The following is a 16,656-nucleotide window of genomic DNA, read 5'->3' on the forward strand; positions in this document are numbered from 1 at the left end:
GTATCATTTCGGGACTAGTTATCGTGAAGCAATTACTGCGGTCGGTGATTATTTTAGTAGAGTTCCACATTCATATTTATTTATACTATCAATGCGGTTCAAATAGTCTGTCTGTTAGATACTCATTCACGTTTATAATATCAAACCGATTTTTATAAAATTTTGTATGGATATAGTCTATAGTCTATACAATAGACTTACAATATACTAGACAGACATAGACTGCAACAAATAAATAACATCTCTTAAATCGGAAAAATAGAAAAGGAAAGCGTATCAATTGTTACTGTAATCGATTTTGATTAAAAAATTCGTAAACAGTCATCAACGCTTGGACTCAAAATTCTATAAAGCTAATTATAGAATTTTGAGTATTAAATTACTAATAAGCTTACGCACGCGCATTATCGGGCTGTCAGTTCGTCTATACGACAGTATATTCTAAGTCTAAGGTGACAAAACAGCGGGCAGCGGCAAAAAAATTAACAGAATTATGCCAAAGTATAATAGCTATTGACTCTGTAAGAGTCAAATATATTACACCAAGGCTGAAGCCTTTGAAAATGGTAAAAAGGGAAAAATATAATAGTCGGATAAAAGCCATTGGAAAAGGAAAAGAATATAACAAAAATTAAAGGAAAAATAATTTACGGGTGATCTGAGTTCGGGAAGTAGAAGGGAGGGGGGATTTAAGGGTAAATATTGATTTCCGGGTTTCATCCCCATATAATTTTTTTGGATTCAAAAATTATCGACCCTGATCTATATTTCACGCAGTATGGTATTGAAGCTGCCAAGACCTACATTATATTAATTGTATAATATCTACTACAGCCTATCTTACAGACCCGTGTTCAAATCAGGCTAGTTGCTTCGATAACTATAATAAACTTATACATAAGTGTAAACCTATATTTATATACAATACGTTTTTTGAAATTAAGCAGCACATTAATTAATGTTTATTACTATATACTCGCAACATAATGTTTCGCGAGTAATATCATCAAATACGATGGATTCCTTTAATATTAACATAACACATTATATACAAATTACTTCTATTCTCATTAATAATAATATATCTTTATTTCTCAACGACAACCATTTAATAACAACCATATAAAAGAAGTTACGTTTAAATTTATATAATACTAGCGGACCCGCCAAACGTTGTTTTGCCATATTAAGTAAAATTCACGCGATAGTTTTATAAGTAATAAAATATTGCCTATATTATAGCCTGTACATCATTTTGTTCTATTGTCAATAGTTTTTGCAGCGCACGCAAAAATAGGTTTTCGATTTTACACCTTGTGTTACAAAATTACTAATTACTAATTTTGAAAAAAAAAACACAGCCTATAGCCTTCCTCGATAAATGGACTACCCAACACTGAAAGAATCATTCAAATCGGACCAGTAGTACCAGAGATAAGCGCGTTCAAACAAACAAACAAACAAACAAACACTGCAGCTTTATAATATTAGTATAGATAAGTACCTTCACATTGTATTCACCAAGTATATGTGTAGGTACTTATATTACATATATATAAGTATTCTTGCATATAAACAATTTGAAATTTGTAGTAAACGGCGAGAAACTTTATAAAAAACTGATTTGATGCTAATACGAATGCGAATAGAAAAAACATAGTGGCTTCGTCAATGATTAATTTTTTTTAATCATTTATTAGTTTAATGAGCGGTGGAGAAACAAACACCCTTGAGATACATTATTTGGTCTGCTTTTTTAACTTGTAAAAATTGCATAAAAACAAAAAAGACATGTTTTTTATTGCGTAATATTTTTCGTTGCGTTCGAGACGTGACATGATTCTTTCACAGTCTTATTGTGAGTTCGCGATAAGATCCCTGCATAATTTACTGACCTGTATAAATACCCCTGGACAGGCTGTTCCATGTGTTTGACACTAAACTTTTGTGCCTGTCTGAAGCGCCACTTGCGAGCGTCCAGAGAAATAATTTCGACGTATAATGCAAATGGCTGCGAACGTACAATACTCTGAAGTGTTTTTGCATTTTGAATTAATTTCGGTCGTTCTCCGTATTGTGTTATTTATACTTCAGGAATCAACGTAATAATGAACACAATTTTTTTTGTAAATAGTTTTCCTTTCGATGTTTGTGTAGCTGCGGTTGCCATCACTAGTTTTAGTACCGCTAGACTCTCGCTACATGGCCAACAGCGCCAAAATGGCGAATATCATACAGGCACAAAAGCACTTTGACAGCCGCCAGTCCAGTGGTTAATTATGGTACTAATTGCATTACTTCCACTTCTATTTTCGATTCCTTGAGCACGGTACAATATCGCGAAACGAAGTACAAACAGGCAACAGGAGTTCTGAATATATAATACAAATTTTTGTACTGCAAACTTCTGTATAAGTTGTCTGTGGTAAATACAGCAACAAAGTGAGATTATAAGCGGAGGTCCTGTTTGTATATCAGATTTTATGAAACACACGCATATTATTTTATATAATATAGTATTCACCATAAAGTATAGTTTAGGGTTGCCAGCCGTGCTAGTCTAGAGTAGGCACAATTACACTATAATATCTATATATTACATAATTTATATAGAAAAGCAAAGCTAAAGCTGGCTTAAAGCATCAAATTATTTTTAAGTAAACATCTTTTCATTGACAGTAAAAGCTTTTTAAATATCAAGAAAAATATATTTGCAATTAAAGCCTTTTAACAAAACCAATAACGGTTCCAAGTTATATCTAACAATTTTAAAAGATAGCTTAAATAATAAAAAATACTATCTTACTAAGTAATTACGTACATAGGATACCTTCTAAGTAAAAAGTAAAAAAAAAAACTTTAATCAAAAGTAAATATTAAAATATAACTTACAATATTCTCATTATATCTTAATAAGAGTAACGTTAAAATGGCAAAAGCATAGTTTACAAGACGCACGAAATGTTATTTAACAAACAGATAAATCATAACTACAGAACGAGATAAACAATAACCCCCTTATTCATAATAGTCTGCTAACTTAAAGCATTGCTAATTCTCACTCTGTCGTCTTCTATTGATCTAGGTCAGAATGAGGAAAAACACTCCTAAGCGGCTGTTTAAAGTTAGCGGACCATTATGAATAAGGGGGTACAGATTAAATGATACGTATTGAAGTTGAGATACGTAACTTAATAGATATAACCACCTATAAAGCACCAAAGAAGATTAACATTATAAATTGTTTAGTATTTAATTATTTACGCCTTTAGCATTATGTAGAGTTCATCAGCCGATACAAACTGCAAATAAATATAGGTATCATGTGAACACTGTGACAATATTTGAAATGAATTAAAAAAATTAAAGTTAAACGTTTATAAATTAACAAGATCTTTAGCTACGAGACTTAATAAAAGTAATTTGATATAGAATTGTGCCAGACTTGTGTGACACGCGGTATAATTATTGGTCTAGGAAGATCTTCCTCAGTCAACATCAACGGACTTTTACTTCGGCGTCTCTTCGCTCCTAAATAATAACTTATTACTGCCACTATCATTAATACAATAATACTTAGTAAAACAACCATAGTAATTGTAAATGCGTTCCAAAAACTATACCAATCTGGAATTATTATTGGAATGGAAGTAGGATTTGGAACTGTTGTAGTTACTTCATGAGAAGTGGAGTCTTCCGTTATCGCTGTAATTGTAGTTTCTGTAATGGAATCTTCTAGTATCGTAGTAGCAGTGTTTGTAGACGTAGGGTAATCTGAAGAGGAAGTCATTGTTACAGGATTGGAGGTTGGATCTTCTAATGTTGTTGTTATTCCCGTTGTTGTAGATGAATCTTCTAATGTAGTAATTGCTGGAGTATAGGGTGTATCTTCCATTGCAGTTGTTGTTATCGGTGTTGTATTTGTATCTTCTAAAGTCATAGTTGATGTTTCTGATGTTGTGGCTGTGTCTTCTAATGTAGTAATTGGTATCATAGGAGTAGTCATTATATTCTCTATTGTTGTTAAAGGTGTTTCTGTTGTATTTGTATCTTCGGTGGTAGTTGGTACTATTTCTGTAGTTGTGTCTTCGAATGTTGTAGCTGTAATCATTGGAGTTGTCATAGTATCTTCTATTGTCGTAGTTGATATTTCTGATGGTGTGCTTATTTCTTCTAATGTAGTTGTTATTATGGGGGTAGTATCTTCAATTGTCGTTGCAATCGATATCATTGTTGTGGTTGTATCTTCCAATGTAGGTGTAGTAATTTCCGTTGTTGGCTCTGTATCTTCTAAAGTAGTTATTTCAGTTGTCGTTGTTATATCCTCTTCTATTGTAGTTATAACTATGGGAGTGGTTGTTATATCTTCTATTGTTGTTGTACTCATTTCCAAGGTTGTTGTTGTTTCTTCAAACGTATTTGTTGCTGTAGGAGTTTCAGTTGTATCTTCAATTGATGTTATAGTATATTGCGTTGTTGTGGTTGTATCTTCCAATGTAGGTGTAGTAATTTCCGTTGTTGGCGTTGTATCTTCTAAAGTAGTTATTTCAGGTGTCATTGTTATATCCTCTTCTATTGTAGTTGTAACTATGGGAGTGGTTGTTATATCTTCTATTGTTGTTGTACTCATCTCCAATGTTGTTGTTGTTTCTTCAAACGTATTTGTTGCTGTAGGAGTTTCGGTTGTATCTTCAATTGTTGTTATAGTATATTGCGTTGTTGTGGTTGTATCTTCCAATGTAGGTGTAGTAATTTCCGTTGTTGGCGTTGTATCTTCTAAAGTAGTTATTTCAGTTGTCATTGTTATATCCTCTTCTATTGTAGTTGTAACTATGGGAGTGGTTGTTATATCTTCTATTGTTGTTGTACTCATTTCCAATGTTGTTGTTGTATCTTCAAACGTATTTGTTGTTGTGGTTTTATCGTCCAATATAGTTGTAGTCATTTCCGTTGTTGTAGTAGTGTCTTCTAATGTGATAGTCGTTTCTTGTACTGGCTCTTCGTAAATATTACACTCACCATCGTAACCCGGTGGAATATATCGAAACGAGTCAATAAGTACTATTGAATCTGGATTGGACACACCAAGCATTGTTATCTGTAACAACACAAAAACATTTATTTCCAATATAATGAAATACACAATTCCACCCGGACTAATCCTAGCTTATAGTTTACTTAAAATATTATTAGTGGCATATTTTAAATAGATTTTTATTTATTAATTAAATTACTCTTTGTAAGCCCTTAACCATAAAATTGATAGCCGTAGGTCCAAGGTAAATAACTAGACTAGGCATTTATTTAATTCTTTTTTTGTAATAACATATCTATCGTATCTGGAATATTTTACTATGGAGTTCTGAACCCGGCTACAACGCCATGTTGATAGTACCATTTTGCCTTTTTGTTTGGTTGCTTAGCTATCTTATCGCTTATCTTGAAATACTTATCATAGGGAAGTCTCTTCAGCCAATTACTTTATTATAAGAACTAAAACAATTATTCTTATGTATGAAAAAAGTACAAATAATTATTTCCATGATGGCTGTATTATGTTTGCCTTTAAAATTTTAGGAGAGAATAATAATACTCATAGATTAAAGAATTATACATAATTTTGAAAGTATATATTTTTTAAATGAAGCAATGTTCTTTTTTTCACAAAAATATTGTTACAATGTAATATCGTACAATTAAATTTATTATTTAATAAACTGTGAGAGTACGCTCCATTCCCAATCTGCGTTATGGAAAATTTGGTGTATTTTTTTAAATAAGAGGGAGCAAACGGGCAAGAGGCTCACATGAAGGAACGTGGTGAAGTTCCCGCCCATGGATATCCACAACACCAGCGGTCAAGAGATGCATTGCCAGCCTTTATGTTGCGGGTATGCTCTATGATTGAAGGTCCCTAAGTCGTATCGGTACAGGAAAACTACAGTGTAACCAAGGAAAGAAATTCCTCACAAAACATGATACGGGTGGAATAATATTATAACCGCACGACCTCCCGAGGGAAGGCGTGCAAGTCTCTCGCCAGTTCTGCCAATGTACATCAACTTCGCCTCAACAGTTATTCTTTTAAGGGACCTGGAGGCATCATTGTAGTGTATTTTAAGTTCGCTGGTTTGTCATCCCTAGGTAGATACCACGTATTGACCCAAGCCTGAAACTACTAATGCTTTCGGCGAGAAGCCATTTTGTCAAACCAAAAGGTTTGCACCTGCCAACGTTAGGCGTCAAGGAGGATGGAATCAAGAGTTCCATAACTTGCAGTACCATATCAGCAACAGCGTTAGCAGCGGCATCCAGTGAAAAACAGGTTTGCCTCCACGGAGAGTATGCAAAAATACTGCATCTCCTCCTAGTCTGCTGACCACACGTAGTTAACAACCTTAAAATCAGGACCGGGTTCGATGCGTGATAGGCTCTGTGCTCCAGATCAGGCAATGGTCCAACGACTGCAGAGGTTGGTAAATGGTCTACAGAAGGTCCGACAGTAAAGGTGTATGATCTTTCACGTCTGGAATTCGCATCGGCGCAATAACCAGTTGTGTCAGACGATATGCTTAAGTAAAGTCGTGAGCAGATCTCCCCGCATACGTGTTACGTGAGCCTAGCCGTTCAGCGTGGTTAGCGTTAAAATCGCCAAGAATCACCTTCTCACGGTCAGTTTCTACGAACCGCTTTGGGACGTATCCAGGCATGCGTAAATTCGGTCATCGCATTCTACGTGCAGCCAGAGTACGGATAGGTTTTGTCCTTGAAAGATAGTAGTTCTGGTCATAGGAGAGGTAAGATGTATCGGCCAGAAAAGATAGTATATCTCTATCAAAAAGAGCAGTGGATGGCATTTTAATTAGAACCAAATACTCTGATTTTGCAGAAGTCCACAGTATTTTTTATTCTGTGCTGCCATTTGTCCCAAGATGGCAGCAGCCTAGGCCTCCGGATAGCCCACTGACTAAACGAAACACAGCGGCAAGGCCGCTTTTTCATGTTCGTTTTAAGTGGCAGAGTGTTATTTCTCCGGGCGTGTCGGCACAATTCTGTTGTGTCCCTTAGAATGCAACAATATGGCACTACCACCCATTTAACATATTTTGGCTCTGTAATAGTAGCCTAGAAAAATTTGTAGCGAGAAAAAATTACCGTTAACTTACTTCGTACATGAACGAAAGTTAATAAATAACAGTTAAAAATAAAAAAGCAAAACTTATATTAAGTTAGAATCCTAAGCCTAGTAAGCCAAATAATAGTAAGCCAATAAAAGCCAAAAAAAAAATGGTTTAGCAGGTAATTTTTATAAAATCTGTTTGGCTGTACTATTTGTATCTATTACTTTTCAAACAAAATTTGTAAAGTGTTTCTTACAACTACTTCTTATTTTTTTATTTCTGTCAAAATGAGTCAATCTCATGAAGAAATTCGATACATTTTTTTATGGAAAAGAAGGACAAACGCGCTTACGGGTCACCTAGTGTGATGCACCGCCGCCGCCCACAGTCTTTTGTAACAGCTCATTCCACAGGTTTGTAGTAAGTGGAAGAAAGTTACTTGAGAACAGCACTGTGGAAAACTGCCACACATACAGATGGTGGGGATGATATCCTAATTTGTGGTGTGACATTTTATATATGCATTATAAAAAGGAAACAATTGCAACGCAAACCGTGAATAAAGAACGGTGAAGTGTAAAGAACTAATGCAGTGTCAGTAAGAGTAGGACAAAGTTGATTTGAGTGATTTTTAATCCGGTAATTCTCTAACCAATGATAAACCTTGCTCTCATCGCCTTGCTACTGATATATTCGATATCATTTTCGGAAAAGTGGATTAACAGTCAATAGTAACAATCAGTAGTTAACCAATTAGCTGAAGAACTGGGAACAGTAAAACAGTTTTGATCTTTTTGAAAAAGATCAATATTTTGATGCAACACGAGCCCTCTCACAGAATCCTCATTATGTTTGGTACTCGGTTCATTAACCGTGTACTCATTTGAGATTCTATATTGAGGCGTAATGAAACTGAAAAGATTTTGAAGACATTGTTTGAAGACTTATGAAAAGTGGATCACGGACTTCATACATTGGGGCAAAATTTCGGGTAAACTCGCAACAGTGATGCTGTGTGTAGGGTAGGATTTGAAGAACATTGTTTATTATAAGGTTTTAACGACTGGCAGAACCAACGATTCGGATCTCTACTGATGAGATTAAATCAAGAAATGGTGTGAAAGCATTTGGAATTGATCTTTCGTCTAATAACGCTAGAACATACACATGTTTATCTACTCACAAAAATTTAGATAATTTGACTGAGAGGTAAAGTTAAGGATCGGCTCTATAGCCCTGACCTACCACCGTCAGATTTTCACCGGTTTCGGTCTCTTCAGAATTCTTTAGGAAGTGACAGGCTTACAGAAAAAGAGTAAGTACTCTTGTAGCTAATTTTTGTTCAGAAGTCCCTTAGAAACTCCTAAAATGGCACATATGTAAATATTTTTTGAAAAATAATATAGTTTATAATATAGTTTTCACATAACATTTTTAACACTTCCCAATGGAAGAAACTCTTTTCCAAAGCTTTTATAATATTGTGGCTAAGTGCAGTATATTCTATATCGCCTAGATTTGTTAATATTCTACAATGTTGTATATATTCGCTAATTAGGTAAAAAGTTGTATATTTCACACGAGAGCAAAGTATTTTGTCTTTGAATCCTTTGCATGGCTCAGGATTCTATAATTGAGTAGCGAGTTATTGTACATCAAAGACACAAGAAACAATACTTTGCTCTCTTTTAAAACAAAGAACAATAATATTAATACATAGTTCCATATTAATGGAAAAGTCCATCTATAGTCTACTGTCGTCTGTCAATCACAAAAACAATTGCGCAAAAGCGTCAATAAATAAAGTACGAAATCATATTAAGGAAAATAATATTATAAACTGTAGGTACATAATAATAAAATTTTAGATTCAGTCTCAAAATTATAAATTAATTTAATTTCAGTCGTCACACTAGCATTAATGAAGTCATTCGCAGGGCATTTGCCGCTCTTAATATACCAGCTGTTTTAGAGCCAAATGGTATTAAGTACACGCCGCGATGGCAAGTGTCCTGATGGAATGACGCTGGTGACTTGGGCACGGGGAAGGGCGCTGATGTGGGACGCGACTTGCGTCAACACTCTGGCTCCTTCTCATGTCCAAGTTACATCAGTTGGTACTGAGGCTGCTGCTTCGACTGCCGAAGATAGCAAGCGTTGCAGATATATTGGTCTCAGTGGGTCATACATATTTGTGCCGTTTGGTGTCGCGTCACTTGGCTCGTGTGGCCCAGAGGCACGGAGAATGTTCAAAATACTATCTTCGCGCCTCAATAAGGTTACTGGAAACCCTAGCTGCAGCTATTTCTGTCAACGGATCAGCCTAGCTATCCAACGCGGAAATGCTGCCAGTATTCTTGGTATGCTTCCACGTAATGATAGTTTTGATTTTATGTAGTCATAGTAATGTAAATATAGTTAAAAGATTTGTTTTGTTTGAATAATAAATTATCATTGTTTGTTGGTGGTGAAATTTCATTTGTATTTTGTTATTTAAGTAAATAAATCAAAATTGTCAATTGTGAAAAACCAATCCTATATTTTTCTTCACGAAATTTAGTGCTTCTACATTTAAGATTCATCACTCGGAAAACTTACGTTGAAAGAGATTGTTTATATGATCTACAGAAACTCAGGTTGATAAAGCAATGGTCACAAATGATCGATGGTCACAAAATGCTACCAGCTTCTATGAATTTCTAAGAAAACAGAATAAGTTCCGTATTCCAATAGACCTGAATACGTAATCTTTGATCAAGCGTATTTTGTCACTGTCATTAGGACTGTGCATAAAAGAAATAAAATATTCTTGAACAAGGATTCTTAATAAGACCCATTCTAGTACAAAGGCCTAAGATGCGTTCTACCAAGCTATGCGTGACAAAACTCAAGAAAGGTTACTGACCAACTGAACTTTGGCCACGATATACGATATGAGGACTCCTGATTTCAAAAGTGAATAAAATCAAATCAAATAATGTAAGTGTAAGTACACTGCAAAATATATGCGGCATTCGTTAGTTCTAAGAATTTCTAAATTAATCCAAAAATGTAAATTTATATCCATTCTTAATACGATAGTGTTGCTGTGAATCATCAGATTATTGAATCTGCTTAATTAAAGCTTAAGCTTAAGTTATGGTAATGTACAACAAAACAACTGACGATAGTTACAAATTGTAACATTGGTAATCCACTTGTAACCCCATATTATAATAATATCATAAAGATGCAATATTTAGGTAATGGGATCTACAATATTATATAACTATTATTAATTTAATTTTTATGAATGATTGATTGCTTGCTACAATAAACGAATAAAAATAAGTAAGATTTAAAATATTTTGCTTTATAGCTTATCCGATTAACAAGTCCATAATCCTTTCCCAAGAAATAATTTGTAATGAGTTGATAAAGATTACTGTAATCGTTGCTCATTCGTTGAACAGATTAGCTTAGTATTTATTCAAATCAACGACAATATTTTTGACTTTGTGTTTGTTAAATTGTTTCTTCTTTATTTTAGGACTGTTCGTCATATTGAAAGTTGACCGCATTTCTGGCGTCAAAATTAAAATAAATAAATCAACTTTGGATTAAATTTATTATGACATTGTCGAAATTTCCATAACAGAATCTTAATAGTTATTATATAAGAGTCATTTCACGCAGCTTTGTAAATCCGTCTTAAAATTAGATTAATTCCGTCTAATACAACTGAGACATAAAGATAATAATAAAAAATCATTAAAGAATATTATTTGAGCATCAGATAGTTTTTAAGAAAATTGTGAACTTTCAGGATTATTGTATTTACATATTACGGTTTGGTTGGATGGATTATATCAATTGGTATTAGCAACCATTTATCTATCTATGCGTCTGGTACGAAAATAATAGATCTTACGTCCTAAAGAGCTGACATTTTTATAAATTCTGCAGGCCCACACAAATGCACATTTTTTATGAAAAAGATATAAAGAACTTACATATCCATCATATTGACCGAAGCCAGTTAACGTAACACTACTCGTAAGCCATCCATCACCAACAAACCACATTGTTCCAACTGAGTTCTGGCCTGATGGCCCTATCTCATTCACTAATATCGTTATTTGATCTCCAGATTGAGATTTTAAAAACACACTCGCTTCAAATATTCCACCACCAGACATCTTAAACACAAAAGATGATGAACAACTCAGGACCGGACCTGGATATACGAACTGAGTACTTTTAGGATCAGGACTGTCTATGGGTAATGAATCATATTTGCCAATTTGCCACATCTCTCTACCAGTGCAAAAGTTATCATTATTATGAAAATCCGTTTCAAAATCACTTTCAAATGTGTAAGTTACACAATCTTCACATAAAACACTATGGCTGAGGAGCAGTAGTATGAGGCACAACATTCGTTTTGTCATCTCTCAGCCAAATGCCGTTTTTCTTCGGTTATCACAATTCCACAACGTACGCGCTCGTTCATTGGCACTGATAATTAGAATATTAAACGAAAATTGGATCCGATATCGTAATTTTTAATATTCATCAATTCTAACATTGTCTTGTCTTTAATAATCACAATCACACTTCGCCAGAGCATTTTAATTTGTTATATTTTCTTTTTAACGAACTTTTCTGTATGAAGATATCCATATACTAAATACATGCACATAATTATATTTTATGTTAAGACCATATCAATGCGAGCTCACATTTTTTGTGTCTGTGGTTTCTTCTAATTACACGATAATTATAGGCAGAGATTATCAATATAATACGCATGAATGATATTATAGAATGGTTATCCATCAGATATTGTTTTCAACAATTTAATTGTAATTGTTGTTCAAAATTAAAATTTTCAGACCAAACAATTTACATCGCACGATTTCAAATTTAATGATAGTACAATAGTTAAACTCAGAGTGCAGAATAAACCAAAATAAGTATTCAGTGACATTTCTACGCAGCGCATTGTGTGTAAAATACCTTCCTGCCCGCGCCTATCGGTCCCCTTACTCCACCCCTTATCACTCCAATACAATATGACAGTGATCCTCAAAGAGATTGAACCCCAGGAAAGTACTAGGTCTACAAAGTCGGAGAATCCCTGCCCAAGTAAATGTATTGGTATGTAGCTGACGTTACTGAAGATGCAGTACACACCGGCCAAGCAGGGCTATCTCGGGAAACCGTGGACCTGTGGCGGTACAAGCTTACTAATATCTTCTATGCGACATAAGGTAAAATAATAGTTATCCAATTTAACTCCCAGAAGACTTTAGTTTGCGACACTTAAAAAAAACAATTTCTCACGTCATCGCTCTTCGCCTTGTATCGAATACTGGGTCTTCAAATCTTGAACAAATGCCATTTTCGCGGTTACATGGAAGGCAAAATGAATTATGCTTTGAAGAAACTTCAAGCCGGCGTACATTCTAGCGCTCTAGAAAGTGCAGGTCCGGCCACATATGAGTAGGTATTACTCTCATCTGGTCCGCTTCACCTCAGTATCAGCTCAAGCCATTTGACCACATGCAACTTCTATTCGAATTGTCAGGGATCAGGATTTTACATGACTTGGCGTTGCGTAGAGAGGACGTTTTATTATATGCATTTATCGCTGGGAGTATTCAGATGAATTCTACCCTCATACGACAAGCCACTTACTTGAATATCATCCTCACCGACAAGGTTACCTTGAAATTCCCCTTCTGTTACAGAAGAATGTTGGGGGCAGGGATCACTTTAAGAACAGTTTTTTCTATAAAAAAAATTATAAAAGATAAGAACTAGGCGATCATTTACAATGAAACGAATATACCAATTCATCAGATTAATCAGTTATTCGTCCGGAGCACGCAAGTCCTGGGTGCATTCAAACGTTACTTTTGGTGACTTCTACAAGCCATCGCTCCCGCCCATATATAAGGCCAAACATAGGCTTCGGGAGAAGAGAATGCTATCGCACTCTGTTGAGTATTTCATCGTCAACAACTGCTGACTGGATAGCATTTCTTACAAGAGCTCAGAGGTAGGTGCTCCAAACGTAAACTGCTAGGTTTATTTTTTCAGTCTTGTCTGAATGGTGTAGGCCCGGCTGTCCCCTATCCTATGCCTATCTGATGCTGATAACAGAAATTTCTGCTCTCCAAAATGATAAAATGATTCAGAGCATGATGTATCGCCAGCTGTGCCAGTCCTGACATATCCATGGGTATTAAAATAATGGGGAGCTCCAGAAACTACAAAGAGCTCTAAGCCCTTTTTGGAACATAGGATGCCGAATGAATTTTAAAAAAATGCAGCGAATACAATCTTTGTAAAAACTACGACTGTATTAGCTGCATTTTTTGTACCTGTGGAAATATTATTTTGAAGAAATAAGAAGTCCGCTGAGTTTCTTTGCACCCGTTCTTCTCAGGTCTGAGGCATACATTTTCAAATGGGCGGTTGTTGTTGACGTTCAGTAAGTGATTTTAAATCCTTATTTGAATTTGAATCAAAATTATTATTTCATTCTACAAAATGTGTTGTCAGTTTTCAAATTCATATTTACGTTTAATGGACGCTGTACACAAGGTAAATAAATACAAATTCCAACTCAACCCACAACATGTTTGTTGTGGGCTGAGTTGGAAAGTTAAGAAAGAAAATCTACACAGGACTTGATAGACTCAAATCAAATCAAATCAAAATATTTTATTGCAAGACACATTTTACAGTAGGATGGTTGGTATATTATTGGGTAGACAATATGTGACGCCCTGCAAGGGCACAGCAACGTTATACATAAAATAAATAAGTCTTTTAAATTTTTTACATTCTTATACTATATTGTAACTAATTCTCACACTTGTAATTAAAAAATTCGGGTAAATCGTAGAAGCAATTTGAAACTAAAAATTTTTAAGATGTCTTTTAAATGGAGAAGGCTTCTCTTTTTTTAATTTCGTTTGGGATGTGATTATAAATTTTTATTGCCATGTGGTGAGGGCTCGATGACACTAATGACATACTTGTTTGGGGAATTTTTAATTTGTTTAAATTTCTATTATTTCGCTTGTTATTTGGTAGTGTTGAGTATAAGTCCGAATGTTTTTTAACAAATTTACATGCTTCTAGGGTGTAAATTGAAATAAGAATTAAAATTTTGTGTTTAATAAAATATGGTCTACATGAATCCATCTGCTGAATATTTTCTAAAATTCTGATACATTTTTCTGTTGAATAAATATATCTTTTATTTCACTACAGTTTCCCCATATTAATATTCCATATGATAATCTAGAATGTGCATATGCATAATAAGCAGCAAGGGCAGATTTGAAATCTGTTACGCGTTTTAGTTGGTAAAGAGCATAAGTAAAAGATGAGATTTTGCTTTTTAATTTCTGTAGATATGGCTTCCATGTCAAGTGTGAGTCGAAATCAATTCCCAGTAGTGTAGCTGTGTCAACTGTTTCAAGTTGTGAATTTTTGTAAGAATAAGATATATTTAAGGGGGATTTTTGATAAGGTTTAAAAGGTATAATTTTATTTTTATTAATATTAAGTTCAAGATTATTATTATTTAGCCAATAAAAGATTTTGTCCATTGTAATATTTAATTTTTCTTCTAGTTGTTTTAAATTAGAGCATGGGATCAAAATAGAACTGTCATCAGCAAAAAGAGTACAATCATCGTCTATTAAGTTAGAAAGATCATTTATGTATATGAGAAACAATAAACAACCCAACACACTGCCCTGTGGAATCGATCCTGATAAGTGAGCTTTATTAGATCTTATGTGGTCTATCTTTCCAGTCTCGAAGTTAGTATTTTCTATTTCCACATATTGAAAACAAATTAAGGTAAGATTTGAACCATTTGTGGGCAATTCCTCGAATTCCTGAGAAAAATAATTTTTCTAGTAAGATATCATAAGAGACTCTATCGTATGCTTTGCTCATGTCAAGCAGTAGGCCAACTGAATATTTTTTATTATTAATTGAATCAAATATTTTTTGTATGTATTTGTATATCGCTAAAGTTGTGGAATGGTTTTTCCTGAAACCATGTTGGCTTTCATTTAGGATATTATATTTTTCCAGAAAACTACTTAGGCGTATAGCCATTGCAGTTTCAAATATCTTCGCTGATGTAGGTAGAAGGGCAATAGGTCGGTAATTATTTACATCAGATGTGTTTCCTTTCTTATATACCGGTTTTATTATGGATATCTTTAGATCGTCCGGAAATAATCCTTCACAGAATGATTGATTAATAAGTTTAGTGTACGGGTAGGTTAAAATATCAGCACATTTTTTTATTTTATTTGACTCCTCCTTTTTAACAGTTTTATCATTAGTTTACTCATATATAGTACAATAATATGTGTACTTATAGACTATACTACCGTTAGACGTACTATATACATTTATTCTAAACGAATTCCCTAATCATTTGTCTTGGAAGTTTAATGTTAGGACTGCTTTTCTGTTAAAAGGTTGAGAGTCACAATCCTGAGTTATGGGATGTTATCCTACTCTTCTTGTATTTACTCTAATGCATTAAGCAAGCCCATTGGCTTGCTTAATACTTAATGCATTAGAACCATTGTTCTATGGTGTTCTCATAATCGTAATACTGACTTTGCTCACGTATTCATTTATGCCTGCTGCGGTATAAGTCCAAGCTCTACAAGCCCATACAGCATGATCTTACTCTCATCCGAATCTGAAGACTTAACCAAAATTATGGCGCTCCCATTTGTGGTCTACCTACAATTTTGGCCTATGACTGACTCATTTGGTCTCAGGCCATGCTCCGCCAAGCTTTCTCATAGTAGAATCACTCACTGTCTTAATCCTAATACCTCAAACTTAACTCGAATAATATCGGACGTTAAGATTTAACGCGACATAAAGAAGAATTCTCAATATCTACCAGATCATAGAGGGTGCGTAAACAAACCAGCCTCCCGAATAACGCTATATTGACAGCAGTTAGATAGGGATTTCAAAAAGGATATTTCATTCAAAAAGTGTGATAAAACGTAGAAATTCCCACGAAACAAATATTGAAGATAACCTCTACATATATTTATTGAATGAAAATTTAAATTCAATTTTAGAATTGTGGTACACCATTGTGAAGACTAAACTGCCAGATATTTATTGGCGTATTTATTTAATGATATCAATCTTCTGTTTTATTTTAAAACCAACTGAATAGTTTGCTTGAAATTTTGTTTTATCTAGACTTTACCCTTATTACTGACACTTACTGCTTATATTTATATATCTCCAAATTTCTTCCATTTCCATCTTAAGAAGTTTAGCGATATATATTAGATAAGATTCAGTTTCCAGAAATCAAATATATCTCTATTAAATTACGTAAACAAATGATTATATCAAAACCATCGATTCAAGCGATCGATAAAGACTTTATTGGGAGCTATAGATACACACATCAAAGAACAATTACCTGCCAGATAGCGATCAATCAGATAGGACTCCACGCCTTATATATTTATCTTAC

General features: G+C 34.2%; 1 protein-coding gene across 1 annotated transcript in view; it reads right to left on the reverse strand.

Annotated features, from left to right (window-relative positions):
* Positions 1-2,932: 2,932 nt before the first annotated feature.
* Positions 2,933-16,656, reverse strand: part of LOC126967535 (mucin-2-like) — a 29,472-nt gene continuing 15,748 nt past the window's right edge. The window contains exon 2 of the mRNA XM_050812052.1: positions 2,933-5,098. Within this exon, the coding sequence (XP_050668009.1) occupies positions 3,410-5,098 (1,689 nt within the window). The 3' untranslated portion in view covers positions 2,933-3,409. The remainder of the gene's footprint in view (positions 5,099-16,656) is intronic.

Source organism: Leptidea sinapis, chromosome 13 (assembly GCF_905404315.1).
Source record: "Leptidea sinapis chromosome 13, ilLepSina1.1, whole genome shotgun sequence".
Lineage (NCBI taxonomy): Eukaryota > Metazoa > Arthropoda > Insecta > Lepidoptera > Pieridae > Leptidea > Leptidea sinapis.